This window comes from Malurus melanocephalus, unplaced genomic scaffold (genome assembly GCF_030028575.1).
Source record: "Malurus melanocephalus ecotype Western Australia unplaced genomic scaffold, MMel_1.1 scaffold_203, whole genome shotgun sequence".
NCBI classification, from domain to species: domain Eukaryota; kingdom Metazoa; phylum Chordata; class Aves; order Passeriformes; family Maluridae; genus Malurus; species Malurus melanocephalus.
The window spans coordinates 251775-265502 of NW_026623435.1; the positions used below are offsets into that span (position 1 = coordinate 251775).

At 40.0% G+C, this 13728-nt stretch overlaps 1 protein-coding gene across 2 annotated transcripts in view; it reads left to right on the forward strand.

The window, feature by feature from the left end:
* Positions 1–6269, forward strand: part of TRIM67 (tripartite motif containing 67) — a 39532-nt gene extending 33263 nt beyond the window's left edge. For both annotated transcript variants that reach the window (XM_057373606.1, XM_057373607.1), the window contains exon 10: positions 313–6269. In XM_057373606.1, the coding sequence (XP_057229589.1) occupies positions 313–378 (66 nt within the window). In that variant the 3' untranslated portion in view covers positions 379–6269. The remainder of the gene's footprint in view (positions 1–312) is intronic.
* Positions 6270–13728: the final 7459 nt, after the last annotated feature.

A 13728-nucleotide genomic window follows, 5' to 3' on the forward strand; every position in this document is an offset into this window, starting at 1 on the left:
CCGAAGCACTCGGGGTCCCTCATGCAGAGACCCCATGCACCTTTTATCCAGCAAGCTGCACTTCTAGATGTGCAACTAGATTTGGAAAAAGGTAGAGACACCTGGCTTCTAGGTCCCAGTGTTTAGGAAGGAAGGCAGGAGGACACTTTTCATTTCAGGGCTAGATATCGTCTCCATTAATAGTCTTGATTTAAACTGGGACCTGCAGTCCCAAAGCCCTTTATATGTCATTTACCTGCACTTTACTATCACAAATGCTTTTTGCAGAGGATGTCCCAGTTTTGAATGTAACTTTATTTCTTTTTTGTGCAGGTGACCCTACACACAGGACTGGAGGTGCCACAATGTGTAAAACAGACCAAGTTGCCCAACAACTAATGAAAAAAGGGGGCTAAAGCCCCTGCCTGACACTGTGCTGGATTCTGTAAGCTTTCTCAGTGTGTTTTGGCACTTTTCAGTAAGTCAGTTAAAAAGCATTCTCTTCCCTGACTTAAAACACTGTGCAGCATGTTTCTCACCGAACAATCGGCCAGTTGCAGCTAGGCCACTCCATTTCCAATTTAACAGCCATAGCAAGCACATCCACTGAACGGGCACTCAGCTGCAGATGGGTATCTGAACATATCTACTCTGCATCACATATATATGTACACTCGTGTGCACACAAAAACTCACATCTACAGAGCAAAAGGTTAAATGAGTGTATTTTCTCTCATGGCTGGATTTGTGCTTAAATATGAGGGATGCTGGAAAAAATGGGTGAGACTGAAGGACAATGGATGTTGGAGCAGTTTACCAGTAGATGAACTGGATTCCTTACCACCTGAAGTCCTTAAATAAAAAAAAGCATGTTTTGACAGCTGAGGTGGAGGTTATGTGCTCAAGAATTCCTGGTTGTCAATTACATTCAGGGGCTCAAATGACCATTAATTATTCCTCCTGGGTTTAGACTGCAGTAAACTATAAGATAATGTACCCTTAGAATTCAGTGGCAGAATTTACCTTATCATCTGCAACGAGACCAAGGCTGGTTCCCAAACACTGCCATGAAATAGTTGAGCTCATTTTAGTCAGCACTGTGATACGTGCAGGATTCAGATACAGAAAATAGAGAGAAAAACATCCTTGATACATCTTAGTGTTTGTTATTTAGGCATGACTGTGGAGACACATACAGAAGATCTGATTGTGGTTATCAGCACAACTCTTGAAAGCAGGGGAGATTCCTTTGAACTGAATTGATAAGAGATTTATTTAGATATGGCACATGCAAAGTCTCCCACGTTGAGAAATGTTGCTTTCCAGCCTTGATCCTGATAAACCCTGCACAGCTGTAGTTCCAATGTAGCATTTAGATCTGAAGCCTTAATTTTCTATTAGATTACTGTGAGCCAATTAATGTCTTGATCCTAGTGAAACCTTGAGAGAGATCAATAGCAGTAATGCAAAACCAGTCCCTAAGCATTTTTCTGGATTGGGACATAAAATCTTTTGCAAGACCTAACCTGTGCCTGGCACCTCCCACAAAAATGAGCAGCCATTTCAGGCACTGCTCATGACAACTGGAGTCTGACTGACAGTGATCTTTTCTCCTAGCCATGGCACTGTCACTTGCATGCAGTTGTCAGAAAACACACTTGTTTGCCTGTGTGCTTCGTTTCCTCTGAACCCAGTTAACCCAGTATGCAAGTGTGTGTGTGTGTATAGCGGCAACACGGGAAGACAAGGTGCAGCAGAATGGGTGAGCCCATGACATCTTGGACTTTTGTCACTCTAACCCCTTAGAAGTGTGGTGCTGTCAAACAAGAAAAGCATAAACTCTCAAATCCTACCAATTTACTATTTCCTTTTTTTAAATCCTGCTGCTTATACAAATTTTCTTCTTCAAGCATATGTATACGCACACGCATATTATTAACAGGCATGTAATCATTGAACCTGAAAACAAATATTCTGACCAAAATCCAGCTTACTGCCTTGCATTAAAGCACAGCCACACGACAAACAGCCCAGGCCTGCCTTTGGGCAGCCTGCCAGCCCCCAGGTATCCTGCTGCAGGTCCACTCCTGGTCTCTCTCTGGAGCACATCACTCAGGTAGTGCTGAGTGGTGGCAAGGCTTCCCTGTGGCAGTGCAACCAGAATCTTCCCTTGGGTCATCCCACCCTACAGCCACTGTGGGAACGGGAAGGCAGCCCAGAACAGAATTGGGCTATTGCACAGACACAAAGCAGTCTGTCATCCTGCTGCCTGTAACCAAGCAAGCATCCTGTAGCCCACATGGCCTGCAGAACAGCAGCACACCTTCAGCAACATCAAGACTGAAACAGGAAATAAGACCAATGATGGGACAAAAAATAACATATGCTGTTAAGTGAGAAAGCAATGTTACTTYCTTTGAAGTCTGGAATGGATTGTGTTAGTAAACTTTTAGACAATGGAATAACTGCTATATTCATCTCAGTTTTGTAAAGAATATCAGACACCAACTGTGTTATAATCCTCAGTTTAATTCAATACCATACGAACTCATGCAAGATTTTCTAATTAGCAGGTCTGTTTTAACCTACCTCAGCTAGAATGCTACCAGACCCCAAATTTCCTCTTGAGTGTGCTCTTCAATGAACCTAACAGTTGTAATCATAGCATTGGCTCTGAGTATTGCCAGTCAGAGTAGTGTATGGGAATATTGTACATAAATTGCATATAGTTTTTTTTTGTATTGGGAAACATCCTGTGGTAGTTTTAATATGGGAGGCACTCCACTTGTATTAAAAAAGACAGGACATTGTTTGTTTTGGGACAGAACCTTTGTCTTTACTCCTAGCTTCTGTAAAGGAAACTCAAATGAATTTACTACTTCCCAATCTTCTCAACCATTGCCAGATGTTTAAAATTAATTCTGAACGGGTTTTAGAAGTGTTTGCAATACTTGATTTTCGTTTTCATAGTTGCTTTGGTATCAGTTCCTGGTGTATTATATCTTGGGGAGAACAGACTGAGTGACATGTTGTTAATTTCTAATGAATATATGGACAGTAGGTAGCAACAGTAAATAGAGAAGCCCAGTTTTTACCCTCTACATTCTAACATTCACAGAAGTAGGGTAGCTACATTATAGTCTCCTTTAACCTAGCAAAAATGCAAATAAATTAAAAGGAATAGTTAGAAGTAGGCTACCTGCATTAGTAAGATTACGCTAGGTCAAAAACCAAACAAAGTGTTTGCATGTGTCAGTTGTGTACACAATCAAGGACTTACATTTGGTATGGCCTGTAGCAATAAACCAATTACCCACATAGAGTGCATTCTTATGACTTCAGCTACATTTTCATAGTTTGATTAACAGAAAAAATGCTTAAGTAGTKAAAATCACTGTAGAAAACTAGCAATTCCACATGCGAATATTTATGCAGAGCATGCAGGGGCCATCTGAACATAAAGCAGAGCAGAGTTTTCCCTTTGCAGAATAGCAGTAGGTGGGGAGAAGTGGGATGCTCCCACTACTCTGCACAGGCTGGAGGTAGTTTCCTTCTCTGCAGGCAACTTCTCCAAGGTCCATCCCATTATAAACCCAGCAGTTTGCACATTCTTCATCTATAGCATCTCTTATGCCAGTTCTTGTTTCCCTCCTTTCTTTAGGAGGGCATCAGCCTCTAGTCCCTGCAGAAATTTGCAGTATGGTCCTTGCAGAAACTGTTGTTGACTGTGCAGGGAGAATCCAGAGAGAGAAGAGCAGCATAGATACCCTTTGGATGCTCTTGTTTCCTTTTGTTTCCTCAGAGTATTTCTGCAGCTCTCTAGGACTCCAAGCTCCTCTGGCAGCTGGGCCACACAAAGCTGCCTGTCAAGAGACTCTTCAGATGCTAGAGGCCTGCTTGCTTCTTATAAGCAGGAGAGCAAAACCTTTTGCACTGGGATGAATCCCATGCACTGTGGCACAGAGCCCACACAGTGTAGCTGTAAATTGAATAAATGTTTAAAAAAAAAGCCAGAAAAACACAGAGGCCTTCCCCTTTTTAACACAATAAAGCTTGACTTCTGCATACACTGGTTTGGAACCTCTGAACAGCTGCAAAATAAATACAGCGGTCAAACTTTGTCCCGCAGAGCAACAAAAGACTCTCAGTTTTCACCTACCCCATGAACCTTAGCCTTTTGTGAACCTTCTTCCTGACTCTTTCCTCTGCAAATTTCCATTAAGTTCAGTGGGAACAGACAGAAGTAGCCTGCCATCAGGAGCACTGTCAGACTTCCCAAGGCATGCAATGCTATACAATTTCCACTTCTTTCCTTTCCCTCATCAACTCAAAAAAAGCTCACAAGATCTCTTAGTAAGACTTACTGTCAATATAAGCACACATCTAGTTGACAATCCCTTGCTCCTGCTGTGGAAAGGTATGTGGTCTAAAATAAATGTCACTGAGGACAGTAGCATACTGTGATGGAAAGCAATTTGGCTTCTAGAAACATAGAAAAGATAGGCAAACAGCCCTGTCACCTCCTATACTTGCCTATGCACTTAAGATATATAGAGGAAAATATATTGGACTGAGCAAAATAAATAAAATAAGCATGAGCTTACATACATCAGAGTTTTAGAGGAAAAGTATTAAATGTAATTTATTATATGCATAATGTTCCATCATGTTGTAAATAATATCATCATAGTATATTGCTGTAGTTTGTTCTTGGCTGGTGATAGAGTTCTGTGGTAGTGCTGTGTAAGTTGTTTTTTATTTTATTTCTTTTTTCCTCAAAGTGTAGTTAGTAAGGTGGCAGAGAGCACCCCATACTCTGGTTTCCGAGTTGTTCTAGAGCAAGAAGAAATGTGAGATGCAGCTTTTCTTTCTTACATGGTATTTCTTAAACAAGGTAAGAGAGAGATGAGATTAAGACTAAGCTGCCACCACCACTGTATGAAAAACACCATGTCTGCAACTGCCAAAAAGAGGTAGTGCATATCTAGATCACAATTCAGATCACCCATTCCTGTGAGAAAGGATGCAAAATTCCTCAACCCTGTAACAGCAGCTTACTGCTGCCATCTAGTATGTCCTTTGGTCACAAAGAGAAAAATGAGGAAGGAGTTGTTAGACCTTATCTCAGGCCTTACCAGCTTTGCAGCATTCAGCTTAAATAGCAGAACTAATAATTTAATTTTGAACCAGGCAAGATAATACAAGAACACCAAATATCTTGGCTAGATCAACTTTGGAAGGGAGATTACAGTTACAAATCAACCACATTGCAAACGTAAAGGGCACATGTCACTGAAAACTACGAGGCAAAGATGGAGAGTCTTATTATTTTTTTTTTTAGGAAAAAAAATAAGCTGCTTCTAGTTTTTACTGACAATATTTCTGGTGATTCCTCTGCCCAGCTCAACTGAAAGCTGCACACACCCAACCAGGTGGAGCAGCAGCCTGAAGCACAAATCCATCATCAATAAGACACACTTGGTCTTCTCAGGTGCAGAAGCCCATAAGCAAACCTCAGAGACTAGATGTGTGGGGCTCCTGCATCTTTGCACAATACAGGAGAAAGACTTGTGTGTCACTAACAGAAGCACTCAACATTTTCCCCTTCTGTTAAATGACCTTTCTTACATCTGTTATTGCAAACAGTTCCAAGCAGAATTAATTAAAAACTATTTTTAAATGCTAATTGGAGTATTTCTAACATTTTCCCGTGAGGCAGTAGATAGAAATATTCCTGCATCCTGATTGCATTTCTTTATGCTCCACCTCTCTTAAATGTTGTCAATAAAAACACTAACCGCCCTAGGTAGCATGGTGAGAAGACATTATGTGATGAATATTAAAGATAAATGCATGAGGTAAACCTGCTGTTATTTCTGATTGTTATATGAAGCATGAGTAACACTAATTTAAATGTTGGCAACCAAAAAAGTGCAAAGGAATAAGATAATGGTGTTCAATTCTGGTTAAATGAAAGACAAGAAGTTGTTTCTATGTTTTCTTCTGAACTACAATGTTTTTTTTTCTTTACTGTCATTTCCCATAGCTTATATGAATTTGGAGCTGGTGAAATATACATCTCTGCTATATGTGTCTGTCACCAGATCAAGAGGAAAATACAAACTTTTTATAATTTTATACCAGTAGCAAATGTTTGTAATTTTTGAATTAGAAACAAACTGCTTTTTGTCTTTTGGTCCAACTAAAATTTGGTGTATTATTACTATTATTACCCTTTTGGAAAACCTGACATATAAGTTTATGCTGTTTTACAGTTTCTAAATAAATTCTTATAACATTGCCAACAAATTCAGCATCAGTACCCTATTTATTATTACAATTTATGATTCAAAAATACTATGTTGTAACATAGATGAGGCATTCATACTGTTGGTATGCCTATCTCCTACAGTTGATACTTTGTTACCAGTCAAGAATAATCCAGTAAATGGAGAAAGCCAAGACTCCTTCCTCAGAGCAACCATCTGTGCCTGAGCCTGACATACCCTGATTCACTGGCATGAAACAACTCTCCTTCTCAGCACCACTCCGTGAACTCTGGCTCACAGTGGTTATAGAACACCTGGGGATCTGTTACTTAGCTGCAACCCACGTTGGGTGATTTCCCAATCTCCAGAAGTTTCTGACACTGGAAAAAGCAGAGCCTGGAAAGAACTGTGGCACCAGTAGGAACTGACTGGAAAACCCTTTAGGTAAGTGTAAAAGTCAGACTGGGCAGAAAGCTTGTCAGGGCAGGGAAGACTTTGTGAGATGGTTTAAAATGACCTATCATCTGGGAGCTGTGCACCTCTATCAAGGAGGGACTCAGCAGTGCCACAGAGGCACCACAGCCAGCCCGTGACAAAAGGCACTTACAAAGCCACATAGGTATCTGTTAATACGAGAGAATAAAGCATTCTGACACAGCAGCAGCAGCAGGGTAAGAAATGGGATCTCAGACAAGACAATCAGGAGAAAGTACAAAGTGTGGAGACACCATCCATGCCTGCAAAAGACAGCTTGTCAACAACTCATTTATGGCAAAGAATTTGACTGGGAGAAAAGATAATCACATGTGGCTTAACATGTAGGGAAGCAGGGAATAAAGGTAATTGTAATAGGATAAGGCATGAAAAAGAGAGCAGATAAGGAGAAATCATTGCATTCTTCCTTTACACCTCATTCCTCCATGCAACTGCAGACAGAGGGCCCTGCTCTCCTCTTCTCATAATCAGTTATTCAGTCAATACTGCCGTTCATGTATCAGCACCTGCTCCAAAACCAACACAGCTTGCTGTCTGTACACTTAAATACTGTTAGCCACCAACACATACCAGCCCAGATACACCGGATGCAACCGGCTCTCAACAGCCTTGTTTGCCCATGTTCTTGATGCATCTAGTAATAAAACAGGACTCAAAGTGCCACGTTTACCCAAGCAAAGCCTTCTACAGGAATGTAGCATGCCCAGTTCAAATTACCTTGGAGACTTGATATGAAAAAGCAAACCTACCTCTATTAACAGAAGCCTTTCATAATGCATACACAGCAACGTTAAATGAGTGTGAGGAGGCAACACTTTGAATAAACTTTTCGTTTCCTTCTGCCCAAAACTTTAATGTTCCACCTTCAACTTGGATTTCAATTTTAAACTTTTTATTTTAAGGACTGATTTCATTCAGCCCTTTACAGACCTTACAAGCTTGACTGCAAAAATTAGACACTCCATTCTGACCAAGTTTCACTACCACATAGCTTTTGGGAGCTGTGGAGGTGGAAAGTGAACTCTGACTTATCAAAGCTGATGGAGAACACGAAGTCCCACATTACATGGAAAGCCAACTGAACAAAACCTTATCAAGAAATGAGCAGTGAACACTAAACTCAAAGATTAACCAGGAATTAAAAAAATACACATTATCTTACAACATCCAAAGCCCGTCTGTTGCCTCAACAAGTCTTGATGCTCTGTACTCAATTATGCTTAGTGGTTACACCTTCACATGCCATCGTGATTTGACAGTTGTTTAAGGTTTAAAGTCATTAAGTCTGTAACCAGACAGGATTCTTAATTCCAGTTTAAATCTGCAACCAATACTGAGTTGAAGAAATCAAATTATGCAACCATGAAGTGTGATAACAGCATTTAGCAACCAAACTCTGCAGAGCCCTCTTCTTCCTACGTGGCTCCAGAAACACACCCTTCTGCTTTTTACCTGGCACTTGCTCTCCAGGCCCTCTCCCTCCTCTTAGTCCTTTCTGTGCTGGCAGAGCACTTCTCCAAGACCTGCAAGGTGGAAGGTAAGGGGAAAGCAGTGTGCCAGAAAGCATCCCCATCTGTGGCGTGGCTCTCCCTATCCCAGAACACTTTACCATCCTGTGACGGGGGCAGCCTCTGATGCTGCTCTATTTACCTGCTGCAAGCTGACACAGACCTCAGGGTGACATAGGCTTAGCCTCCTACAGGGGTACCAGTACACCTAGAACAAGTTTCTGCAGAAAGGGTTCTTTTCCTTCTCATGTACGCATCCTTCACTGCCAGAGCTGTTCAAACAAGCTCCAAACCTCCTTACAATACAAACTCTGCCATTTAACAGTAAACCTCAGTTTTGTCACCCCCTAAAATTCTGGTTTCTGTCATTTTGTAAGGTTACTAACTATTGCCATTTGTAATGGATACACAACCTTAAAAGCAGCAACAAAACTTTAAAAGCAGCAACAAAACTTTAAAAGCAGCAACAAAACTTTAGCAACAGAAGACAAACACTGTTCTTCCAGGAACACCAGATTGCTGAAATCCAAATAGCACCAAAACTCAGTTTTGGCAAAGATTTCATAGAAGAGCCTTTAAGAGGCATGGAATCCAAACAAATATGAGTTGACCAGGAACGACCAGTACCTATTAAGTGTCTCCATGTTCATTTAGCTCAGTCTTACATGGTTTTGTTATTAAAAACCAATTAAGCCACCAAACCACTCTTTGAAAATGCTTATTTGGAGATCTTTATAGAGATGTACAAGTTGAGTCTGGAACTCTTTTCTGGGAAAAAACTCCAGAAAAAATGTTATTTTCGCTCCAAAGCAGGTAATTTTGAAAAATTAAGTTTTACTGGACAGAAAATTTCTTGTGCCATTCCACTATCCACTAGCAATCCATAAGGATACAGAAACAGATTTATGTCCAGTCCAATACAAGTTTGGAGAATACCTACTTCAGGTTCAGAGTGAGTAAGATAATGCTTTTGCCATATTCCTTCTATATGAAAGATAAATATATCCATTAATTTATGGATTAAATTAGAGTTTTACTTTCAGCCAATAAGCTGATTCTAGAAAAAGAAATGTTTTCTTTAGCACATATTGACTAATAAAAATTAGCTTAATAAAAACTCTTATTTTTATTTATAAAATGATAAATTCTAATATTCATCCCAAGGCAGAATGGTATATAAAAATCCTGCAATAACAAATAGGATTAAAAAATTAAGATATGGTGGGAAAGTGAAAGACTCCAGAAGTCTGTTTTGGTAGCAATGTAAATTCTATCTTATTCATATTGTTCATTTCACTCTCTATCATTAAGTTCATTTGCTAGCTTTAAATGATTTAATTTTTTTTATGTCATGGCTTTGCAGAATCAAGGTCCCATTTCTGAATTTTCCAACTTGTCCTGCAGGCCAAATGCTAGGCACTGATTTCTTCCTTTTGGCCTTCCTGAAATAGAAAGAGGAAAAACAATAATTAAAAGAAACAGCAGAAACACATGAAAACGCTTAATATGGTAAAAAATGTCAACTACTTATGCAGAGTCTGGTATTATGGAGTAATAAACCATAGCATGTAATGACTCCAGAACATTTTACCTTCACAGCCATTTAAAATTTGCAGCACATTACATGATGTAATGATTTACATTTTTAAATGTTTAGAAACATGAAGATTTTTGGATAGAGAGGACAGAATATAGAGTGAACCTGCTGCACTAGGATGAGATGTTCAAGCCTCTGCATACTGTAGCCTGTGCTTTGCAGATGTATTAAAAGTGGTGTACTGTGGGTTTGCACACAGGGATTTCCATCAATCCGACCTTCAGTTGTGGTGTTAAGATGTGTTGGGACAGAACTGACATGCTTTCATTAAAGCTGTGTAACTGAAACGTCTGGAACTGCTAAGCACAGAGCAGTGTCACTATTTTTTGAGGAACTCAGCACTTGGAGAATTTTGTTCCACTATGGTGTGCATGACTTCTGGAATAAGACTGTGCAGTTACATAGGTGAGATACACTGGGGAGACTGTACAAGAGAATGTTAATTTCAGCCATGTTAAAGACGTCTCACCTCTCCTTATGTTCTTTCTGCTTCTTCTTCTTCTTCTTCTTAAGAGAATCACTTTTATGTTCCTGTTTTCAAAGATACATGTTTTAACAAAAGAAAAATGGAGCATGTTGGTTAAACAACCACCTGCACATAAAACACACAGTAGGCTTTGCTTCAGAGAGCAGCAGGCACTTAAAGCAAGCTGGGAAACCTGACAGAACAAGTGATGCAACACTTTATGGAGCCATTGCCAGCAGTACCCAGAGCCCTTCCCAGCACCTTACGGAAAGTACAGCCCACTCATGACCAACATGCTGTCCTTGCCACATGCAGAAGCAGAGGCTTGCTTCTTGGGCATGTGACAAATCCTGGGGTCAGAAGATGGACTTGCTACTAGGCAGGTGTGTCCTGTCACCCAACTGAGTGTACTTGTCAAATAACAGGGTTCAGCCACGTCTGGTCATGCACTGGATGTACTTTGAGCCACATGACAGAGGAGAAAAAGTAGGTCCCTGGGAAATAGGGTGGCAGGAAACGGGCTGATAGAGCAATTACCTGCCTCACCAGCCTGCTCCCACCTACATGAGAAGGCTCCATAGGGAGGCAGGCTTTGTGTCAGATGGGCTGTGCTAGAAGATGGATGCAACAGAAACCTCACCCTTGCTTTAAATAATGAGTAAGATCCTAGATGGAATTGTGCTGATAGAAAAGTAGTTGAAGATCCAGCTCTCTGTGGTTAGACAACAAGCAGCAAACTTTAATTGAGGACCATTTTGTTTCCTCTTAGAAGGAAAAGATAAAAAATGCCTTGCTAATTTTGTTCATCAGTCTATCAGCCTGAAAGGCTGAGGCAGTGAAACTGACCATAACACAAGCCTAATTCTTTGCCTTCATACTGCTCACAACCAGCTTTTAGCAATGAGATTAATCCTGTGGGTGCCAAGAACCCAATCCATGGGGAGCAGCAGGTGTCAAGCAAGCTCAGAAACTCCTCTTGCACCTGAGGCATTATCTGTCAAGCTCTTGGGCTGCTCCTACATGCTGCCTTTTTATACAGAAAATTTCACACAAACCTTTTCTTTATCAGCATCCTTCGCTGCTTTTTTCTCTTTCATTTTCTCTTGGTAAACCCTGTAGTTCACATGTTCCTTTTTGGGGGGCTGCAACAAAGATCAGGATGGATACCACTGACTAAATTTTTAAATAGGTTCAAAGATTACTCACACACTTGTATTAACAGTATTTTTCATGTGGTGGTGGCAAAACATTAGAACTACTTATTTCCTTGTGGGTGAGAAGAATGGACTTAATGGACATAAGGTAGACACATACAAATTGTATCTTTCTTGGTGAAGACAGGAGAGAGACACAATAATGCTCTGTTACCAGTCCTACAAGGTTCACACATAGAGCTAGAAAAAAAATCCCACTCCCTATAAAACACCTAAATTTTTTTTCTTTTACACTAGTTACGATAAACTTTTAAAAACTTTTCTCCATCTTTAACTCACTGGGAGAGTGAAGTTTTAAAATGTGAGCTTCTCTCTCCAATAATTTATTTTTTAGTGGCCTGATTAAAAATTAGTAAATGTTTTTCAGCCTCATCAGTCATATTTCATCTATACTACTTCTCTGATAACATAGCCATACTAATTTTCTAATCATCTACAGAAAACAAACAAGACAGAATAGATGATGAAGTGGGAAGAGAGTCAGGGCAGGAAATCTTGTGTTTTGAAAGAATAGTACCAAAGCTCCCCATGTTCTTTACAGCTTTTCTGCACTGTAACAGCTGGGTGACCTCCAGCACAGACCAATGGACAATTACCTTTGCTCCCAGCATGATAGCACGCTCCCGTTCCCAAATGCGTTGCTCCTGCTTCTTGTAGCCAGTGATTCCAAACTTGTGCACTTCCAGGCGAGCCTAGAACATTACAGGAAATTGCAATTATTTCACAACGTTCAACCTGTTGTAATGACTAGAAGGGCACAACAAAGTCATGCTCCCAAAGAAATCTTGGCCAATACTGAAATCTATGTGTTATAAAATAAAATTAACTGAGTTTGGAACTATACTGCAGAGCAGTTAACCACTGTCCAAATAACCTCTGGATGGTGAAAACTGTCAAGGGGACAATCTTCAGTTCTCCTCATTTCACATAAAACAACACTTGGAATGGATTTCCTCCATGTAAAAAATGAGTACTTAACCACTGAGAAACATGGATAGGTAGATGGTGAAGTGGTTTGACTACACACATATGTAGAGTTAACACTATACAAGAATACCTTGGCAAAACAACTAGTGAATCCATAATCTTTTCAAAACCAGTGATTAAATGTGCACTCTTCTTAGCAGTACAGAGCTCCATGCAGAATCTCCAGTGAGAGATTCTACTGCATCATAGCATATCCCTGAGTAGAGACTGGGCACATGAAACAACTTACACAGATCTATAAACAAATGAATAGCTAAGGTGGCCAATGCTAGTTATGCTTATGAACAGATGAGAATAAAAAGACAAATGGAAAAAAGCCATCTTTTGTATCAAAAATGGATACCAATACACATTTTTCCTTCCCATGTGAGATGGGAGGGGATTTAACACCCTGGGGCTGTATATGCTCAACATTATAGGAACTCAAGCACCTTTGCACAGCTAACATACAGTGACCTCCTTCAAATTTTCAGTGAAAGATCAGAAAGAATGGCCACAGAGCTGTAACACACCTCTCTCCACATGAAGCAAGACTGCTGCCAGCCTGCTCCTCCTTTGGCATGGCATGCAGCCAGAATTATTAGGAAATCCTCACTTAGAAGAGATAACATTTCTGGAAGTGTTTCCTATCAGTCCCACCACAGCTTTCTCAAGAACATAAACCAGCGACATTAGACTGGTTCTATTAACTTACCTTTTCAAAATTAAATTCTTGTTGGATTGCATTTTTCTCTTCATTCACTATTAGGGTCTATAAAGAAAAACAAAACAAAACACTCCAAATTAATATGCAAGCAACATGAGTTTAAATGCTGATTGGAACAGTTTTTTGAAAAGCAGTGAACTATAAAGTTAGCTCTAGGGAAGAATACACAGGTTTCCAGCAGTATTCTAGCAGTTTCTAGCTTTATCACATGGATCTATTAAAAGAGAGTTTCAATGCCATTTTTGTAGATACGCAAGAGAAAAACTGCCACACATGAGCTATGCATCACTCATATTTCCATTTCCAAACCTGTACCAAACTGTTAATGTAGGATAGGACATGAATTTTAAGTAATTTTGTTTGCTCACCTGTAAGAGAGCACAGTGGTAATAGTGCATGTACTGAAAGCTGGAGCAACATGCAGAGTAAGTTTAATTCCAACTACATGGACATAGATTAGTGTTGTCTGAAGAAAGAATTTGCTCAAAATGAGCTCAGTGAAAACTC